The 19,710-nt window shown below is 33.1% G+C and overlaps 1 protein-coding gene across 2 annotated transcripts; it reads left to right on the forward strand.

Moving 5' to 3' along the window:
- The first annotated feature begins 1,460 nt into the window (after window positions 1–1,460).
- On the forward strand, window positions 1,461–18,085 carry LOC101221791 (homogentisate phytyltransferase 1, chloroplastic). 2 transcript variants are annotated; one of them, XM_004148279.3, is made up of 13 exons: window positions 1,461–1,745; window positions 1,999–2,055; window positions 6,141–6,415; window positions 6,600–6,683; window positions 6,767–6,841; window positions 7,253–7,336; window positions 11,846–11,935; window positions 14,623–14,724; window positions 15,637–15,732; window positions 16,051–16,122; window positions 16,221–16,316; window positions 16,582–16,686; window positions 17,744–18,085. In XM_004148279.3, exons 1-13 carry the CDS (start codon window positions 1,694–1,696, stop codon window positions 17,783–17,785), a joined length of 1,230 nt encoding a protein of 409 aa, XP_004148327.1. In that variant the 5' UTR covers window positions 1,461–1,693; the 3' UTR covers window positions 17,786–18,085. The 2 variants fall into 2 exon arrangements, with proteins under 2 accessions (XP_004148327.1, XP_031736945.1); XM_031881085.1 differs by having other exon boundaries at window positions 1,464–1,745; window positions 6,141–6,410.
- The last annotated feature ends 1,625 nt before the right edge of the window (window positions 18,086–19,710 follow it).

Here is a 19,710-nt window from a genome sequence, read left to right on the forward strand (position 1 = left end):
TTTGGTCATTTTACAATTGTCTTCAACTGATTATTTGCACATTCAATTGCATTCCCAAAAACCTTCTTCGTTGCATAATGATGTTCACCTTGTTTTCTTTTGTTCCCACTCAAAGTATTTCTTCATTCAATGGTTCGACTAGTATGTGTTCCTAGTATCTCATCCAGTGACGTGTCCAATATTTGACTAACATCATATGGGAATATCTGGATCATTTAAATCACCACGGAGAACACCATCATTAATGTGCATGGTTTGGTACATTAGACCCAACGTTAATTAGCAAAGGTCTGAATGTGCTCCAGTAGCCTGATCCTTATCGAAGACGTTGACCAAATAATCATAGTATGAGAATGACTTGAAACCTCGTCATGGAGTAGGTATGACTATTTTGTTTTTCAGAATTGAAACCTCGTCATGGAGTAGGTATGAGAAAAAAAGTTACCTTAGAACAAATAGAGAAGGAAATCAATAACAATAAACCACACCAATATAATCAATTAAAATCAATGTAATTTTAAATAAAGAATGAAATCTAAACAATAATGGACCAACAAAAATGGCAAAATAATTTTAGAGATAGATCTTCACCAAAATTTAGGTCATTTACCAACCACAATTCCTCACTTGAAATTTTTTTACTATCAACTAACTTTTTGAAGAACTTTAGGCAAGAGATTGTTTGGACATTGTATGATCGTACCGACTATATTTAGCAAGCATGACTTAAAGAGTGGGTGTCTAAAAAACATAGCACATGCTTCTTCTTACAAACCCTACATCTTTTTCAAGCTTCTCCAGTCACACTTATGTTTGTCCTCACAGGACATCACTTAAAACTGGTACATGACTTATTAGTGCTGTCACATGCCAAGTGGGGATAGTTCTCCCCTCCCTTCTCCCTTCTCCCTTCTCCCATCTATTTAATCTGTCTTTTCAAAGATTAGATGTTTCAGTGCAATTTTCAAGTTTTGGGATTGAGATAATATTAAAACATGGTAACATTCCTAATTGTAAAAATATTCTTGAAAGTCTAAATGTATCAATGAAGAGTCTAAATATACCAATGAAGCTTTTGAAACAAAATACAACATTTTCCATCTGAATCTAACTATACCACTAGATTCTGGCTATCTTCTTTAGGGAGCGAAATGATATGCCCAAATCTAGTGAGCGCAGAAGGAGACAGAGAGAGAACCAGAGAGATGAGAGCTGTGTATGTGAGCTGAGATGGAAAGGGAGCGAGAGAGCGAAAAGCTCATTCTCTCCTTGCGCAGGAAAGTTTCAAAGAAGAACGAAATGGGAAATCAACAATTTTACATCTTCATGACGCAAGTGGAAAGTCACTCAACAATAATTTTTAAAATGTGGGGCATTTGTCTGTCTCCAAGATGGGTCCAAAGTACATTTTCAAAATTTCTACTATTTAGTTAGGGATATTTTTTTTCTTTTTTTTTAACAAAATAAGCAATGGGCACAAAAAAGGGAAACGGAAATAATTATAATAATTTATAGAAACGGCTTCCAAAGCCGAACTTCAGTACGCTGGTCCCTCACATTACAGAGATTCGACTCTTCAGAGCTTCGGAGAAGAAGACGAGAGAGAGAGAGAGCTAAATTTTCTACTGCCATTCTTCAAACCTCCGAATCACCATCATTTTCATTCTCCTCAAAGAAGGAAGCCATTTTGGCAATGGATTCCGTGTTCGTTAGAGCCTACCGAAGTCATCTTACAATTACCGCAGGTACGCCTCAAAAGTGACTTCAGACTGCTTCAGTGTTCAATCTTCGATTTCTCCGCTGGAACTTCTGCATCGTGTTTTAGCTTCTTCTTTTTCTTTTTGTTGATTGGTGCATTTTTGTTATCGAGTCTGTTTTCTTTTTCTTTTTCTGTTTTGATGATTCATTTTTATTTGCGCTTGACGAGTAACTCGATTATGTTCTCGCGATTTTCATCTTATTTGGTTGATTGAAGCTAATTTGTTGTTTCTGTTTCAGTTGGTGGGATTGGAAACGGGTGGACGAATCGTGACGTCAACAACGTCCGGCTTCCAGGTAAGATTAATTCGTTTTTTAACCTTTATTTTCTTTGCATTTATCGCTTTCGCCTTTCGTCTTCGTTCGTATCTTTAATTCGTCAGTGGCATTTTCGCTCGTTTCTTCGAATTTCATGTCTCGTATTGCAATTTTTGAAAGAATTTGTTGTTGATTGTGGAAGTTGGATGAATTGAACTGGTGGAGGGGATTATCTAGGCGGCGAATTCCCATGTAACCTTTGGAGGGGCTATTTGAGAGTTGAGAACAATGGTTTTTTTTTTTCTTCTTTCCATTGCAATAAAAATTAAATCATTTTTTATAAAATTTAATTTGGAGTGTGTATATGTATATTGAAGGGAATTTGGAAAGTATTATATGAACTCACCTGCCAATCAGCGCCAGTGGCAATTAAAATTCTGGAAAGTGTTTTCTTTGTTCCATAGGAATAATAGATTTGAATCTCTTGATCGTCGACGTCATTTCACTGCAATTTCAGTTTAAAACTGAAATTAAAAAAAAAAAATTACAGTTCTCAAAATTACATTTTCTTTAGAAACAAAATCAATATTTGTAATATATTTTTCTATAATAATGTTTTTGGCATTTTCTTTTGGACCAAATTGCGAATATTTGGATGCCAAAGATGATAAATGAATAGTTTAATATTGATTGAGTGGCCATTTTTCGTTTGGAAGTCATTAATATATCTCCAAGGAGTTTCAAACGAACCACGAGAGATGGAAGAGGGCAAAATACAATTTGATAGTATATTAGTTTATTAATAATTGTATTTCTTTTGCTTGAGAAAGAAGTATCCCACAATCGTGTTTGTTGTGTTGGCAGCAGCATGAACCACGAAATTTTAAAGCATAGATCAACTAGATTTTCACCCTTTTTTAGAAGAAAAGACTTCGACCTCATTTAAATGGCAGCTCTGAAGGAAAAAAAAAGTGAATTACTAAAGATTATGAATGTCCTCGAATAATAAATTTCCATCTTTGACCTCATAAATGTGGGAGAACACTGCATTGAACCTAAGTTGCCTAATGTCTGACGTGATTGACGCAAGTAGGACACGTTTGATAGCGAATGTTCGAACGCTGGTCCATTAACAGAAGTGCCTGCATGCGAGATATTGCCCTTCTGTCACTGACTAGTGGCACATGGCATATCGTAATTTAGTTCCAAGTCCATGACCGAAAAGGAAACTAGAAAGCAACGAAGAAAATCAGGAAAGATAATAGGAGAAAAGATTCTTATACGCGCATATGTATGTTGGGAAAAACTTCCCAATATGGCAGAATAAACAGAAAAGTAACAGTACTGTAAAAAAAAATAAACCTTGGGAAATTGTAAAAAAAATGATAATAATAGAGAAATAACAAAAATAGTAAAATTGATAACAAAAAGTTATCTGAGAAAACTTCAAATTCAAAAAGGAATATCGATCATAAAGGAACTTTACTACGTGAAAAGTCACCACAATTACAAAAAAAAAACTCATGTTTAAAGGTATAGACTCTTTTTATGGTGTTAGGAGCCTATCACTTTCTTGAATTTTGCAATGTGAGATTATTAGACTCTTAATGCCAAAACACGTGTGAATCTGACATAGTATTTCAACTACATATGCCGTCTTGCATGTGTACATCTCTGTGCCATAAGAGTGGGAAGGTGCGGATCAATACTAAAGAAGTATATGCTTATAAAGTAGATCTAAGGAAGACCTTACTTTAACCTTACATGGACTTGATCTACTCTATTACTCGTACTTGTTCTATAATTTGTACAACTGTGCTGATTCTACAGAGATTTTGGAAATCTCAAGGCCGGTGTCCAGGATCTGGAAACAATTCTTCTAGCAGGAACAAGATCTTGCACTTGTGTAAACCAAAAGTTGGACTTTTCATCCAAATGATTACTCTCTCAAATGAGTTGAGAAATGTTGTATTCATGTAGAAATATGAGTACAAGTTCCAAACTATCTTTCTAATTAACTTTCTAACTTCCCTTTTTTAAAAACAAGCAACTCTCTTTTAATACAAGTAACTCTCACTCTCTCGGGTACACCATATTCCACCCCTTCGAAAATCAAACTCGTCTTCAAGGGTGTGACTATTTAGAATCCCAATTGTGTAACACTTTAAAAAGCCCCAGCTGTCTGCTTACAGGAATTCTAGCTTTGCATAGATGAATTATTACAAAGTTAACCACCCTTCGAGATTTAACCCAAGCCAAGAAATGGGTTATTTTACTAAATCGATCTGCCACAACCATCACGACATTATACCCTCGCTGAAATTTTGGAAACTCATCAAACAAATTCTGCATTTCTTGATGAACTTCACCATTTTTTTTATTTTCTACAATTTTAACTACTACAAGGCCCAATCTACCTCCCTTTCTTTATCAAACTTTTTGCAATGTATTTGAGGATTAAAATCTCCTTTGAGAGCAATCTGCATCGTTAGGAGAAGACAAGACATCCTACCACCTTCATCCGTGGACCGCGTCAATATAATTGGTTTCTTTCTCATTATCTTCACTGCATCCAGCCAACAAATTCTCTTTTTCTTCATCCATATATGTTCCTGTTTTATGTTGGGGACACTCAGTAGACAAGTGCCTCACACTTGGTTACCCACTTAAACATTTTTCCAATATAGGCCAATTATAAAGATTTTGAACTTTCTGCTTGTAAACAACCTCTTTTCTTTCTCACCAACCTCTTCTTGCTCTTCTTTATCCATTTCCTTTAACAACTTCTTTACACTGATTATGACAAACAAATGATTGCATCTACTCTTCTTGGAATTAACACTTTCATTTTCCTTCTGGGTCTGAGGCAACAATACAATCTTTTTATCCATCCATTGAAATTCATAAGCATTCTCTCTCCCATTATGTAAGGCTTGCGTATCGTATCGCCATGATCTCTCCAATAGAATGTGACACACATCCATCTCCAAAACGTCACAAACTATTTGATCTTTGTAGCTATTCCAATTGTCAATGGAACGGTGCATATCTCATTAACTTGAGCTTCTCCTCTTTTCTTCTAGGCATTTGGATGAGACTCAGTTTTCAAATTCAAGGCTGCCACTAACTTCTTGGCAATGAAATTCTCACTACTTCATCTATGATGACATTGCAAACTTTGTTGTTGATTGTGCATATTGTCTTGAAAAGACAATGCCGTTGAGGATGTAATTCTCCCTTTTGGTGTGATCAAGACTCTTTGAAGAACACAAGAAACTTGATCTCTATCATCCGCTCCAATCATCTCCGCTTCTTCTTCACTTTCTTTATTGTTCTCGAATGAATCTTCATTTTCTTCATCAACAAATGCCATTGTTTTACATTGAGGACAAGCACTGGAAGGGTGCCCCGTTTGGCCACACCTATAGCAAACACTCTTAAAGGGTCGAACATAAGGATTTTGGTCAGTCTTCTTGCCATTTGCTTCTTGATTGTCTTTTCCCACCTCTTTGCCTTTATTTGTAGCTGTTTGATCTTTGATGGACAATCTCCTTGTTCTTGCTACTAAAGTTGGTTTTCTACCTGTGGATGCTTCCCATGTTGTCTTTCTTGAAGCATTCTTGGAATGAATCTCATTAATTTCTTCCACTATTTCACCAAAACAAATTGGTTCAGAAAGCCGATTAAAAGATTGGAGTTTTACCTTCTCCTTGATATCCATGCGTTCTGTTTTCGTGAGAATTTTACACACAAAACAAAAGGATGCTTAATAATCTTTAAAAAGTGTGTGAGCTGTGGGAAATTATTGTTAGTTTTTTTCTTCCTGGAGTAGACTCTTTTTTTAAAACATATTTTTAAATAACTGGTGACCTTTATTAGGTCTTCTTTTTGTGAGTTTTGTATACAAACGACATTGTTACCACCTTTTAAAAGCATTGTGGATGTACTTCCTAAAGACTAAAAAAGGGAGGGTTTTTTTTTTTTTATTTATTATAAATATTATCATTTTGCTCTCTTCTTTTGATATATGCATCTGTCTTATTTTGTTTTTTATTTGTAACGTAGTATAATTAAGGAAATTGGTAGAAAATGCTTACTCATCTGTTCACATGTTACAATTGAAGGTCCAAGGCCTGGAGCATTGAAGATTTCTAAAAGGCACTGTTGTGTTGAATCTGAATATGAATCACATCATTGTGAATTTGTTTTTAGAAGACATCGGGAAAGGTACACCTTCTATCAGAAAAAAGATGATAGAATCCAAGTTAGAAAAGCAGCCTCTAATCAGCCTTTTGAAACTGAATCCGAAGCCTTGAGTTCCAAAAATTATGGTGATTCTGTAAGGAGTTTTTTAGATGCTTTTTACAGGTTTTCACGGCCGCACACAGTTATTGGTACAGTTACGTTTTTTCAAACTCATGTCCTTTTAGACCAATAACTTATTTTTACATTTCTCTTCATGAGGGAAAATTCTTTGATGTAGCTAGCAGCTGCAACATCGTGGCTGCTACCCTCTAAATGATTCGACGTACAGTGAAAATTACTTTCGATTCTTAGCTTACGCTTTCCTTTCATGCTTCTAGGCGTTGAGCATTGTATCAGTTTCTCTACTAGCAGTTGAGAAACTATCCGACTTGTCACCATTATTTTTAACTGGAGTGTTGGAGGTGATGTTTCAAACAAAATGTACAATTTGAATTCTGACAGCGTTCGTAAATATATTTAACACATTTGCAATTTTTTTTTTCAGGCTATAGTTGCGGCCCTCTTTATGAATATTTACATTGTAGGTCTGAATCAATTATTTGACATTGAAATAGACAAGGTACTTCTGTTGTATTCTTTTTCCCACCGAAGCATATTAAATTAGGCATGCTGAACTTCATAATTTTTAGGGACTTGAGAGTGGATCACATTATATGTGAGTGCAGTCATGGATTAGTACCCGTTTTTACATTGAAGGCATTTCTTGCAGAATATCATGCCCATTTCTGCAGTGTTCTCCTTATTGGGCACTTTATCATAATCTTTTATAGTTCACTAGTATGAGCATTTCAACCATATATAATTCTTTAATGTGTGAGTGGAAGCACCTTAAGTCTGCAGAAAAAGCTATCATATAATCTGACCTTCACTGGATAGCGTTGAATAATAATAAAAGGGAAGTTCACGATTTTCTTTCTTGTTGGCATGAAAGAAGACCAAACTTAATGGTTCCAATGTGTTTTAATTGCAGATTAACAAGCCATATCTTCCATTAGCATCGGGAGAATATTCTTTTGGAACAGGCGTTGCAATTGTCTCCACGTTTTCCATTATGGTAGTATTTTTTGTGTCACATCATTGCAAGACCATTTGTTAGAGTTTTTATTTAATATCTTTTGAGTGTTATTTGATTAACTTATACAGGAATATATATTTACTATTTCTTTATTTTTCGGGAAAAAAACATCTTTTTGGTCCATAGACCTTTTAGTTTTTTAAACCTAGAGACCAAATGAAACCTAGGAACCAAATAAAAATAAAACTTAAATTCAGGAGTAAAAATGTAATATTTTGAAACTTAAGAATCAGTGCAAACTAAACAAGATATGCCCATGTTGGATCACTAATTCATTGGCAGGTCTTCTTTCTATCCCTAGAAACATCAACTCTCCCCTTCCATCTGCCATTGCTTCTTGCCACCTGCCTATCATTGACTCTTCCTCATCCTTCACTCATTTGCAGGATGTTTGTTTTGCTCCGTTAAATATATGTCTCTGCCATTCCTCAACCTTCTCACCTTGTTTGGTCTGAACATTTTTTGGTTGAGTTAACAAAGGGTGCTGTTTTTTCACAATTTCTTTAAGCTGGAGAGGAATGATTTTTTAAAATTGTTTTTTAATAAATAATCACTTTTGTTGAGAAACAAATGAAAGAATACCCGGATGTACAAATAACCTTGTCCACAAAACATTGCCCTCTACAAGTAGGAGCTCTAACTATGTAAAATTACACCTATAGAATAGTTACAAAAGATATTTGAAACCGAAGTCCACAAAGCAAAGTGAAAGCGAACAAGGGACAAAACCTCGCTAGGGTCCTGTTCACCTCTCTAAAAATCTTGCTATTCCACTCACCCAACAAAACCCATAAAATCACACACACTAGTGCATGCTACAGAAAAGCGACCCTTCTCCCCTTGAGGTAAATGGAGGAGGTACTCCTCAATCATAGCACTAACTCCCCTCTATCATGCCAACGCAAAGCCATACGTTTGGAAGAACCACTCCCAAACCGAACTAGCAAACTTGCAGCGCCAAAGAATACGATCCATACCTTCCTTTTCCTTTTGAGAAAAGATGCAATAGAACGCTCATAGCAAGGGGAACTTTTTGGTGAGATGGTCTATCGTGTTTGCACGACCATGTAAAACTTGCCAGGTGAAGAATCTCACTTTCCTAGGAACCTGACTGACCAAAAGGACTGAAAAGAAAAAATTACCTAAGGAGAATGGTCCTTGAGACTATGAATTTATAACTTGAACCCCTCCAAAGGATTGGGTCTCCAGACCCTCACATCCCTTATCCCACGCTTAAAAGAGTAGTTCTCGAGCAAAGAACCAAATTTGTTGTCTCCCTATTGGAAAGAGAACGAAGAAACCATAAGAGAAAGAACAAGAGCTCCCTGACCACATAAGAAAGTCATCAACAAAGTGATTTTTGAGAGACAACAAATGACAAAGTCTAGGATATAAAGCAGAGAGGTCTCTCACTCACCTAGTGATCCTTCCAAAAGTAAGTATTCTTCCCCTCCCCGCCGTACAATGGACTTAAGTATTAATATAACTAGATTATTCTTAGGTGATATTATTCTGGAAATATTATTTGATATTATTTCCTTAAGTGTATTTCTCTATGGTTATATATAAACTTGTACCTCTACTAAATAATTAATGAAATAGAGATTAATTCCATAAAATCAACATTAAGTTCACAAAAGATGGGAGCTCTTTTGGGATATTCTTCTATAATTTCTGGTCAGTACCAAAAATCCCCTAGGACAACCACTCAAAAGGATGAGGACCGTATTTGCATAACATAATCTTATGCCACATCTCAGAAGAGAAGCACCACAACCACTTAGCTAGTGAGGCCTTGTCACACAGCCTAAGATTCTCGATGTCAAGACCCCCGCTATCAATAGGGCTCTCAATAAGCTTTCATCTAATCAAATGTGAACCCTTACTTTACCCTTCATCATCCCCTTCCAAAGAAAATCACACATCAACCCTGAGAGGGATGAATTTGGTACCACTAGCATACATAAGGGGTGTTCTTTGTCCAATTGGATAACTGAGTGCGTCATGAGACCAATCACTAGCCGAATAATGCCCATTAGTGTGCCTGTTGGTCTTTTTAAGTGTGGTGGTCTAACTTTTGGGTTATGTTGAAGGTTTTTATCTCCAATTTTAATAACTTTAAGTTTTATGTGAATGCTCCATCCAACTCAAGTGATCCTCCCAAGGTGTTCTCCCATCCAAGTGCTCCAAGTTCTTTGTGGAATTTCAAAAGAAAAAGAAGTGATTGATTTGGTTTGCAATTTTCTCATGGTGATCTCCCAGTTGAATGTCATCAATGATGACTGAAAGGTGAGGAAGTCATTGAAAATCACTGGCTGACAAAGCTTTATTACAAATGGATGATGGTAGGATTCTTGGGAGACATGGCTCTAATGGAAAATGGATGCACATTGGGCCTTTTTCTTTGAAATTTGAGGATTAGATTACCACAAAACATAACCGACTTGAATTTTGTGTAGGTTATGGTGGATGGATTCAGAATAAGAATATACCTTTGCACTATTAGAACTTGCAGACTTTCAAAGTTATTGGTGAACATTTTGCGGGTTTGATTATGGTTGCTTCTAAAACCCCAAGTATTGTTGGATTATAGTTCTCTTTTATTGAGGTTTTCTAATTCCTACTTCCATTGAAATTCGAGACAAGTTTTTAGGTAACTCTATCTTAATTTGGAGATATAATTTCTAATGAACCTTCTCCTTTTGAACAATCTCGTGGAGGAATCTTGAACTCTAGTGATTTGTTTAACCCTTTGGATTTGGTTCGTATTAATAGAGTAATTGAAGACTATTAAAAGCGGTAAAGAAAATAGGCATCGAGTTACGAGGAAATCCGAGTACCGAGAGAAAAACCATGATCTGACTTTCTTATTAATTTCTCATATTAACAAAAGATACAAAGGAGAAAATAAGTAGACAACAAGCTTATGATAAAAAAGGAAAGGAAATTAGGGTAAATCCTTCCTTGGGCCAAGTCCCCCTAATTCTAACAAAGACAAAAAGTAATGTATGTTGAAGTAGTTCTTAAATCACCCTTTGAACCAAAAGCTTAAGCTGATGGATAAAGGTAAATTTAATTATTTATCATCTAACAATCCCCTTCACTTGACTTCATTAAGGTTATTATTAGTGTGCCTGTTGACCTCAATATTTCAATAAGTAGTCCTCGCAGCAACAAAGTATATTTCAGACTATTGCTTTCCAGAAGCTCTAGTTTCTTTGTTTCAAGATTGTGCTTAGTAGTATTCTCTTCATCTGTCCTCAGTTCTAAGCAACTTTGATTATCTTATTGCAGCTTGTGGTTTTTTTTTTCCTTTCTTTCCCTTTTTTTAGCACCTTGTAGACTTAAGTTGCGTGAAATTTCTATCTTTGTTGATGGAACTGATGGACAGGCTTAATAATATCTTTTTGCAGTTTCCTATCATTGATTTTTACTTGAAGTTATTTATTTCCTTCCCAAGGCTTTTGGATCAGTGTTTTTGTGCCTGTTGAAGAGTTTTATTTTGGTTGTCATGTAGCTTCAGCTCTTTGTTTGCCTTGTGGCTGTTTTCGATTTTGGAGTTTGGGTCCCTACTATCTTGGTTTTTGGTTCCTTGTTGCCTCCAAGTTCGATTTTTGTTGCTTTTTAATTTTGAATCTTACTGCAGTTTTATTGGTCGTTTCTAATAATGTGTTCGGTTTTCTTTAGTTTCTTCTGGGACCTTCAGTTTGTTTTCTTTTACGCATTAGACTTCTTTGTATGGAAGTAATGTCATAATTAAATTTACCGTAACCCATTAAACTCAATTGGTGATTTAACATGGTATTAGAGTAGGAGGTCATGTGTTTGTAATGTCATTTTCCTGGCCATATAATATGGTTTCTACTTGTTGGATGTTCTATAAATGGTCCAAAAGTGAGTGGGAGTGTTGAAGTATTGATATAATTAGATTTACCATAACCCATTTGCTCAAGATTTTGGGTTGATTGATAATGTAACACCTTGTTTTCTTTCTCTCTCCCTCGAAGAGATTGAATCCCTGAGTGTTAGTCCATTTTTTATTTCATTGATGAAAAGTTTTATTTTTTTGTTAGACAAAATAAAAACTAAACTTAAACTTTAGGGATAAAAGTGTAACATTTTAAAATCTAGGGGACTAAAAGGGTTTTCTTTTTCTTGTTCAACATGTGTTATACTTCTTATGGTTATTTTCATGGGAAATTGTATTGGGTGGCAAATTAGTTTAGGCATTTTACAAAAATGTCTTTAAGGTTTGTGATTTTGCAAATATAGCAAAAAATAATCAAATCCAAGCTTTTATATGTGTGGGTTGGGTTTTGTTTTTGCCATTTTCGCAAATAATAAAATATGTGTGCTATAGACTTAATTATGATAACTTGTTTTGCCATTTTTGCAAGTGCCTCTATTTCCATTTGTGCATCTGAACTACAAATAATTGACGCCAAGATTCCATTCTGAAACTACTTTACTCCCAATGCTTTTGTGCAGAGTTTTTGGCTAGGATGGGTTGTTCGTTCATGGCCATTGTTTTGGGCTCTTTTCGTCAGCTTTATTCTCGGGACTGCTTATTCCATTGATGTAAGTGGGTTTCTTTATCTTATCATTTATTTCCAGCTTCGTATCTGTCAAAAAAACAAATCTAGCATGCGTATCTTACTGGCTACTATATGTACATGCTGAAATTTTGATTTGACATATTATCTTATGGCTCCAAAAAGAAAAGTTTGACCTGAAAAAGAGGTAAAACTTCCTTATCAAATTTATTATCACGTAGACTCAAATATCCATGCCACATTTGGTTGAAGTTTTATGCTTGCATATATACTTCGTTAGCTCAGTAACTTTGCAAACTGATCACCATATGAAGGTATTGGTCTGGTTGGATTATTTAGGGCTGATTATGAACCTTCAATTGGAGTGTTGATACTAATCTTTCCATAATTAAAGCGTGAGGTACCAATAATTATTATTGCACAGGACCCAAATGGGTAATCAATTTTCACATTCTTTTCCTTTTCATGGCCATTTGTCTCTCTTTAACCCAATAGAGTTGTTAGATAGGAGTAAGATTTTCGAAACTAAAAAAACGAGAGCAAACTCTTGTCTTCCTCTCTTTCTCAGTGCTCTGTCCCTTGTAATTGGGGTGTACGGAAAGTAGATTGATAAATGACAGGCTAGATAAGACACCTTGACTATGGTATAAGGTCTACGGACCTATCTTTAGAAAGGCAAAGATTCTTAAGGTCCCATCTTCTAAACTTTCTTCTTCTACCTTTTGTAATTCTTCACCATTTATCAGCTATCAAAAATTGGACCAACAATTTGTCTATCACCTACAAATCCATTCTAGAAGGTGACTGTAGAAGGCAACACTTTTTCCAATCTCTCTACCAAGCCTCTGGAAACCACAAATTTTCTTTTTAAGAATTTAACAGGTCAATAGGATTTTGGTTATCTCATACATCGGTTTATAATCTTTCTATTTACTCCATGTACTAAAACAATTTACAATAGATCCCTTAACTGTTATGGTCGTATCTGTAAAGTCAAACTTTAAACATTTCTAATAAGTTTTGAAACTTTCAATTTTATGTACAATAACCACTCATGTTAAATGCTTACATGGCACGTGTATTATTGAAGGATTAATCCAAAATCAGTCTGCTACATTATTCTTAAATAATAGATCATCAATATGTCATGTAAGTATTAAACAAATTCATGAAAGGACCTGTTAGTTACAAAATTGAATTCTTGGATATTTTGCTTGTTTATTTTTGAGAAATTGTAAAAAAAAGACAAAATTGACAAAACACTTACGAAATATATCAAAATTTCACATTCTATCATTGATAGATATTGCTAGACACCTATAGGTTTCTATCAATTTCTATCGGTGACATTCATAGACACGAATAGAAGTCTATCAATATCTATCAATGTATATCATTAATTAATCTAAAATTTTGCTGTATTTTGTTGATATTTTAGTTCATTTTCTTATATTTTTAAAATGTCGCTTTATCTTTCGTAATATTAAATTTTATTATTGCTATTATTATTTTAAAAAAAAAACTATAAAAACCAAATAGGCATAACCATAAAAGGTCATGGATTCTATGAACTTTTAAAAGTAGGGTCGTTGTAATGGATAGCTATTTGAGGAATAATAATTAAGGATATAGCAACATTTAAAAAAATTGCAAATATAGCAAAACTATCGTTGATAGACTTGTATCGCTGATAGGCTCGTTATGGTCTATGAGTGATAAACCAATATTTACAACATGGTCTATCGGTGATAGAATTTGACAAATTTTGCTATATTTGCAAATTTTTTAAAATGTTGCAATATACTTAATTATTTTGAATCTAATTGCTAAATTTGCAACTATCCCTTAAAAGTATAATGACCGAATAATACTGGACCCAATTTGTAATTAACGATATGTTTTTTTTTTAATAAAAAAAGTGCTTACGTTTGCATAAAGTGACAACAGAATCATTCCTTAGACTGATTCTGAACTCGGACCCTTCAAATTCTGGACGAAAAGGATCTATTAGCCCCTTTCAGTTTAATTAATAATTTACTTTTTAAAGAAGAAATCAATTTATATGATAAAACTTAGTAGGTTGAATTAATTAAATCTCTAAATAATAATTGTATCAAATTAAAAACCACAGCTTTAATAAGTGAATCAATTTTGATCCTTTAACAAGATTTTGTTTTAAAATTGTTAATGCATAATTTTCATGTGTAACATTTCTTTAAAGGAAAGGTTTAACATAATATTAGATGGAAATATCAGAATCAAGTGGGCAATGGGTGCTTCCATTATATGAGTCATTTTTCATAATATCTTCTTCATGTAATTTTTCTGGTACTTGGTAGAATTATGGGAGAAAAATAATTTTATTTACGTTCTTTTAGTTGATTTTAAATTAGAATTAAGTGAAAGTAGTTGTGCATCGATAATAAACGGCCTGAATTGATTCACTTGCGAAATTTTTGGGTTTTAATTGATTCACCCAGCAAGTTAGTGTGTTATCAAAAGAAAAAAAAAATCGATTAACCCAGCAAAATTTAGAGGATATATTGACTTTTTCCCTTCTTGGTCACTGAAAATTCTTCCTCCTCAACTTTTATGTTCTATATTGTGATTCTAGATGATGAAAACAGATAGTATTGTGAGCATAGTAAATGTATGAAAGAAACTTGGCTTTGATTAAGAGCTTGATGGTCTTTAACTTTTCTGTTACTTCAGCTGCCACTGTTGAGATGGAAGAGATTTGCTGTCGTTGCCGCTATGTGTATACTAGCTGTTAGAGCCGTGATTGTTCAACTTGCCTTTTTTCTACACATGCAGGTCTAAAGATTCCACTTATGAATAAATAATTGTTGCTATCTATTGTAGGTAGAGATGTAGAACAGACACAAATTTACATGGAAACCCTAGTTCAAGGAAAGAAACTACTATGCTGATAGTTCTATTATTTTCTTATGATAATAAAAATACAAAGAGGAAAATATATAAGCAACACGAGCCTAATTAAAATAATAAAAAGTTAGGGTAAAGTAAATCTCAATTACCCATAGCTTTCAACATGATCCAATTCCGCCGTTTCTAACACTATCAATGACTAAATCATTTGGCTTGTTAAAATAGCATATAGTAGGAAACATTTAAGAAGAAATTAACAAGCAGAAGTTGTTGGGATCAAAGATAATATTTGAACGGGCAGATAGATTGATGGCAGATTATGCATACAAAATTAAGCACTCATGGTGGGATCAACGTCCATTTGTATGCATTGTGAACTATTTCCAACAAGATATCCAAAAAACATGGAGAACTATCCCTGATTTATATAACACGATAATACGATCCATGAAAACAGTAGCAAAGATTATAAGGAAGATAACCGGATACTCCCAGAAAATTAGAGTGTTGGCTCTCACCCACTCTAAGACTTAACCCCAACCCTTCCCACTGCCCAGCCAAACCCCTACATAAACCCTCCTTCTTCAACAATGGTTTTCACTCCCGAAATAACTAACTTCCGTCCCACTTCCCTTATGTCCCTGTGAATTGTCTTTCTTACCCCTCTTGTATGTATGATAGATGGGAGGCCTTCCAGTTAATAATCATCCTAAAATGGGAAATAAAAATGGAGGCGCGTGTCCTAAAAATATTAATATTTAAGTTTACAAACTAGCATTTGTGTTAAAAGTTGTTTCCTAATTCCTATCTTCGACTAATATGTATAAATGTTTACAGACCCATGTGTTCCAGAGACCTCCGGTTTTTTCACGTTCTTTGATCTTTGCAACTGCATTTATGAGTTTCTTCTCGATCGTTATAGCATTATTTAAGGTAAACATTGATTTAAATGAAAAGTGAATTTCAATAAGGTCTTGTTATTTTTTCATATTTAGTGTAATAATATTTTTTTAATATTCATGAGGCCAATTGCATTTCCTGCTACATTTGGTAAGATAACTTGTAGAATATTAAGTTCTAGGTAGGAAGCTACCATAGCTTGAACTCGTTCATAAGCCTTTTGTTATTTAAACGAACCATGTTAACCACTAGATCTACCTCATGGTTCATATTTAGTATAATAATAATAACATTTACACCAACTCTTACTTGATTATACTTGTAACTTGTTAATTCTACTTGTGTTTCTAGGATATACCAGATATTGATGGAGATAAGATATTTGGCATCCGTTCCTTTACAGTACGTCTAGGGCAAGAGCGGGTGGGTATTGAGTAATTCAATTTTTACGCAAAGCGTCTTCCATGTTGGCATGGATGTATATAGTCATATATCCTAGTGTGAGGATTTCACTTCTGCAGGTGTTTTGGAGTTGTATTTCCTTGCTTGAAGTAGCATATACTTCTGCTGTTTTAATGGGAGTTGCCTCTTCTTCCCCGTGGAGTAAATGGCTAACGGTAAATCTCTGGCTCCTTGAAACCCGTACATAGACAACGTATTTTCCTTTCTAATCATAGACTCATAGTTCTATTAAAAGAAAAATAGATTTCAAATATTAAAAAAAGAAACAATTTCCTAGACCTAGACTGCAAGATAGAGATGGATTTGAAATGGCTAAATGCATGTTTAGGAGTGATTTTAACCCTTTCGAAAACACTTTATAGTATGCCCTTAACATTTATGTACTTTCTAAGTATGTTAATACCTTTGTACACTCTTTAGGTTTTGGGACACGTCACTTTGGGGTCAATTCTTTGGATTCGTGCCAAATCAGTTGATTTGAAAAGCAAAGCTGCAATAACATCCTTCTACATGTTTATATGGAAGGTATGCTGTAGGAGATTATGTTTGTGACTAAACAAGAAACAATTGATAGTTAATTAATGCCAGTCGCATGATCCTAAGCTACTCTATCCGGTGGTCTAACTTGCAATATAGTAGATAAAATCAATGTTGATTGTGAATTTAAGGTCTCCTATAAAACATGTAACTAATGAATCACTCGTTTATGCTGTTGGATTATAGATTGATTCAGTTGACTTGATGGCTATAAATTCACTTCTGACACAAAAGCATGCTTCATCTTTAGAAAAAGCTAGTTCTCAGATACTAATGTATCTGTTGTTTTTTTAAAAATGCTTTTGGTTATATCTTTGTCTAGTCACGTCAATTTTTGGCTGCTGTCATTATCTTCCTTGTGTAGCATGTTTATATGTGAATAAAATGGTGGCGTCTTTTGTGATGAGAATATGCCTCAAAGCAGTTGGGTTTTTCTTATATCCTCTGTACGATTGATAATCTTACATTGGAAAAATCGATAGGACTCTCACTCTTCATAAATTTTAGATGATCTGTTTCTTTCACTGTGAGTTGGTTAATTTTGAGATGGAATCAAATATGATATTAGAGTCCATAAAACTCAAATAGGTATTCCGTTCAATAAAAAGAATTGATTCGATCAAGATTGAACCCAATCGAAGCACCATCTTGATGGAACATGTTGAGAATCCCGTGTTGAAAAAACCTAAAGGGAACTCATACTCTTTATAAGATAGATGAGCTACCCCTCACACACCCAATTGATTTTGAGGCAAAACTCCATACTATTAAATAGTGCGTATATATGTTAATTGTTTATGTTTTCATGTAGTCATATACTCAGATGTAGTCTCCTAGTCTTGTGTCGAAGAAATTCTGAATTTGTTTCTTCTTTTTCCAAACTCTGATAATTGGAGCTTTTTCTTTTAGTTTTTGTTTAGCTATTGTTACTTGCTTTGGATCCTGTTGATGTGAACTCATTTGGTCTTTGAAAGCTATTATTATTGTTGTTATTGAAAAAAAATCCCCTCTATCTGACTGTCTATACTAATGTTATGTTGTGCAGCTCTTTTATGCTGAGTATTTGCTGATACCCTTTGTTAGGTGAGGAGGTGGACAAGAATGTGATTAGGTAGTGTTTGTATTGTACAAATTTCTAGTTGAAGAGTTTTAATAAAGAGGTTTGTCTCCTAAAATAAAAAGAACTATAGTTAGAATCATTGTATTAGTTTTGATGAAGAATATGTCTCAGATTCCTTCTTTTTTTTGTTTTTTGTTTTCCCTTTTTTTTGTGTAATTGTAGCTTTTTTTAAACTCCATTTCTTTTGTACTATATAGATCATTAATGCAGGTACACAAATTGATAACAAAACAGTTGGAATAATATGAAATCCAAATTTAGTATTTCTCTTTCTCACTATTATGTTATGATATTGTTTGCTTGTTAATGATTGTTTTTAAAACCACAGGTACAGGAAAAAAGAAAAAATAGTTTCACTTCCCATTCATTAAGAGTCCGTTTGATTGACTTGAAGAAAATGTCTTTCAAAACTTTATTTTTATTTAAATTCAAAACTTTATTTTTACTTAAACTTTTGACAACAAAAGCACGATTTAAAACCCTTCAAAACTATTTTTAATATTAAACTCTATTCTTTCTAAAATAAATTGCTTTTAAATTAAATACGAGACCTCATACAAATGCATTATAGCCTCTCCTTTTTTTTTTTTCATTTTCTTTTAACTTAAAAGGTTGCAGTTATTTCTTATTAAAAACAATTGATATTTTCAAATATAACAAAAAGAGTTAAAGTATTGAAAATTTCAAATATAACAAAAAGAGTTAAAGTATTGAAAATATATAAAATTTCAGACCTTATAAATAAAAATAGCCATTAATAGACTTTTACTATATAATTTTAATTATGTTCTAATTTGTAAATATTTTCTTCCATCATCATTTACAATTATTTTTCTAACACAAGGGTTTACTTATTATTTTATTTACAAGTTTGGGTAAACTACATTACTTTTTAAAAATATTTTCATTATACTAAATGGCTTTGACTCTTACCATAAAAATTATTTAAAAACCTTTCATTAAAAATATATATATATAAATGTTTGCACTACACGCAATGGTAACTGCTGTTAGTTTGAATTAGTAATACATTGTCCATTAATTTAAGAGGAAAATGTAACCAAAGTATAAATAATTTATTGGTGGTAATTAATTTTAATTGGAAAGTTGAATTTTATTTTGTTTTCAACTTCCTAAAATATTTATAAATATAACAAAATAACACTGTATCCATCTAATATACGACTATATTTATGAATATTTTCAATAAAAAGATTCATTGAAAATAATTTTAAAAAACAACACAAATATTCATAATCTTCAAATTAAATAGATGAAATGATGAAGCATAAGTCACTTTTAGTTTCTAAACTTTCTATGTAGATTTTAAACTTTAGTTTGTAACGAGCTAATTTTAGATGTTCAACTTTATAAAAGTTTAGTCATTGTATTTACTGTATAACAATTTAGTTTTTATATTTTAAAACTTTTAAACGATTTAATCGATTTTTTTCATAAATAAGTTGATAAACTAATCAGAGACTGTGGTTTTAGAAAGTACAGTACTTACATAAAAAATAGTAAAAATTAATATCAAATTTTGATTAAATTTGTTTTTGTTGTGACTAAATTGTTATACAACAAATTTCATTAACTAAATTTATACAATATTAAAAATACAAATCAAAGTTAAATTATATTTGTTATAGTTTCTTCAAAATTTACTATATTTTCTAATATTTTAGTTTTATACTTTATTACACACATATATATTTCTTCTCATATACATTTATAAATTATAATTATAATTATTAGTCTTACCCACATGATACAATTTGAACAAAAAAAAAAAAAAACATTATAACAAGCTTGCATATGCTAAGGAGCGAGATGACATACTTAATAAAAATATTCAAAAAAATAAAAAAACAATGCAAGATGTTGAACTGGTC

This window comes from Cucumis sativus, chromosome 2, assembly GCF_000004075.3.
Source record: "Cucumis sativus cultivar 9930 chromosome 2, Cucumber_9930_V3, whole genome shotgun sequence".
NCBI lineage: Eukaryota > Viridiplantae > Streptophyta > Magnoliopsida > Cucurbitales > Cucurbitaceae > Cucumis > Cucumis sativus.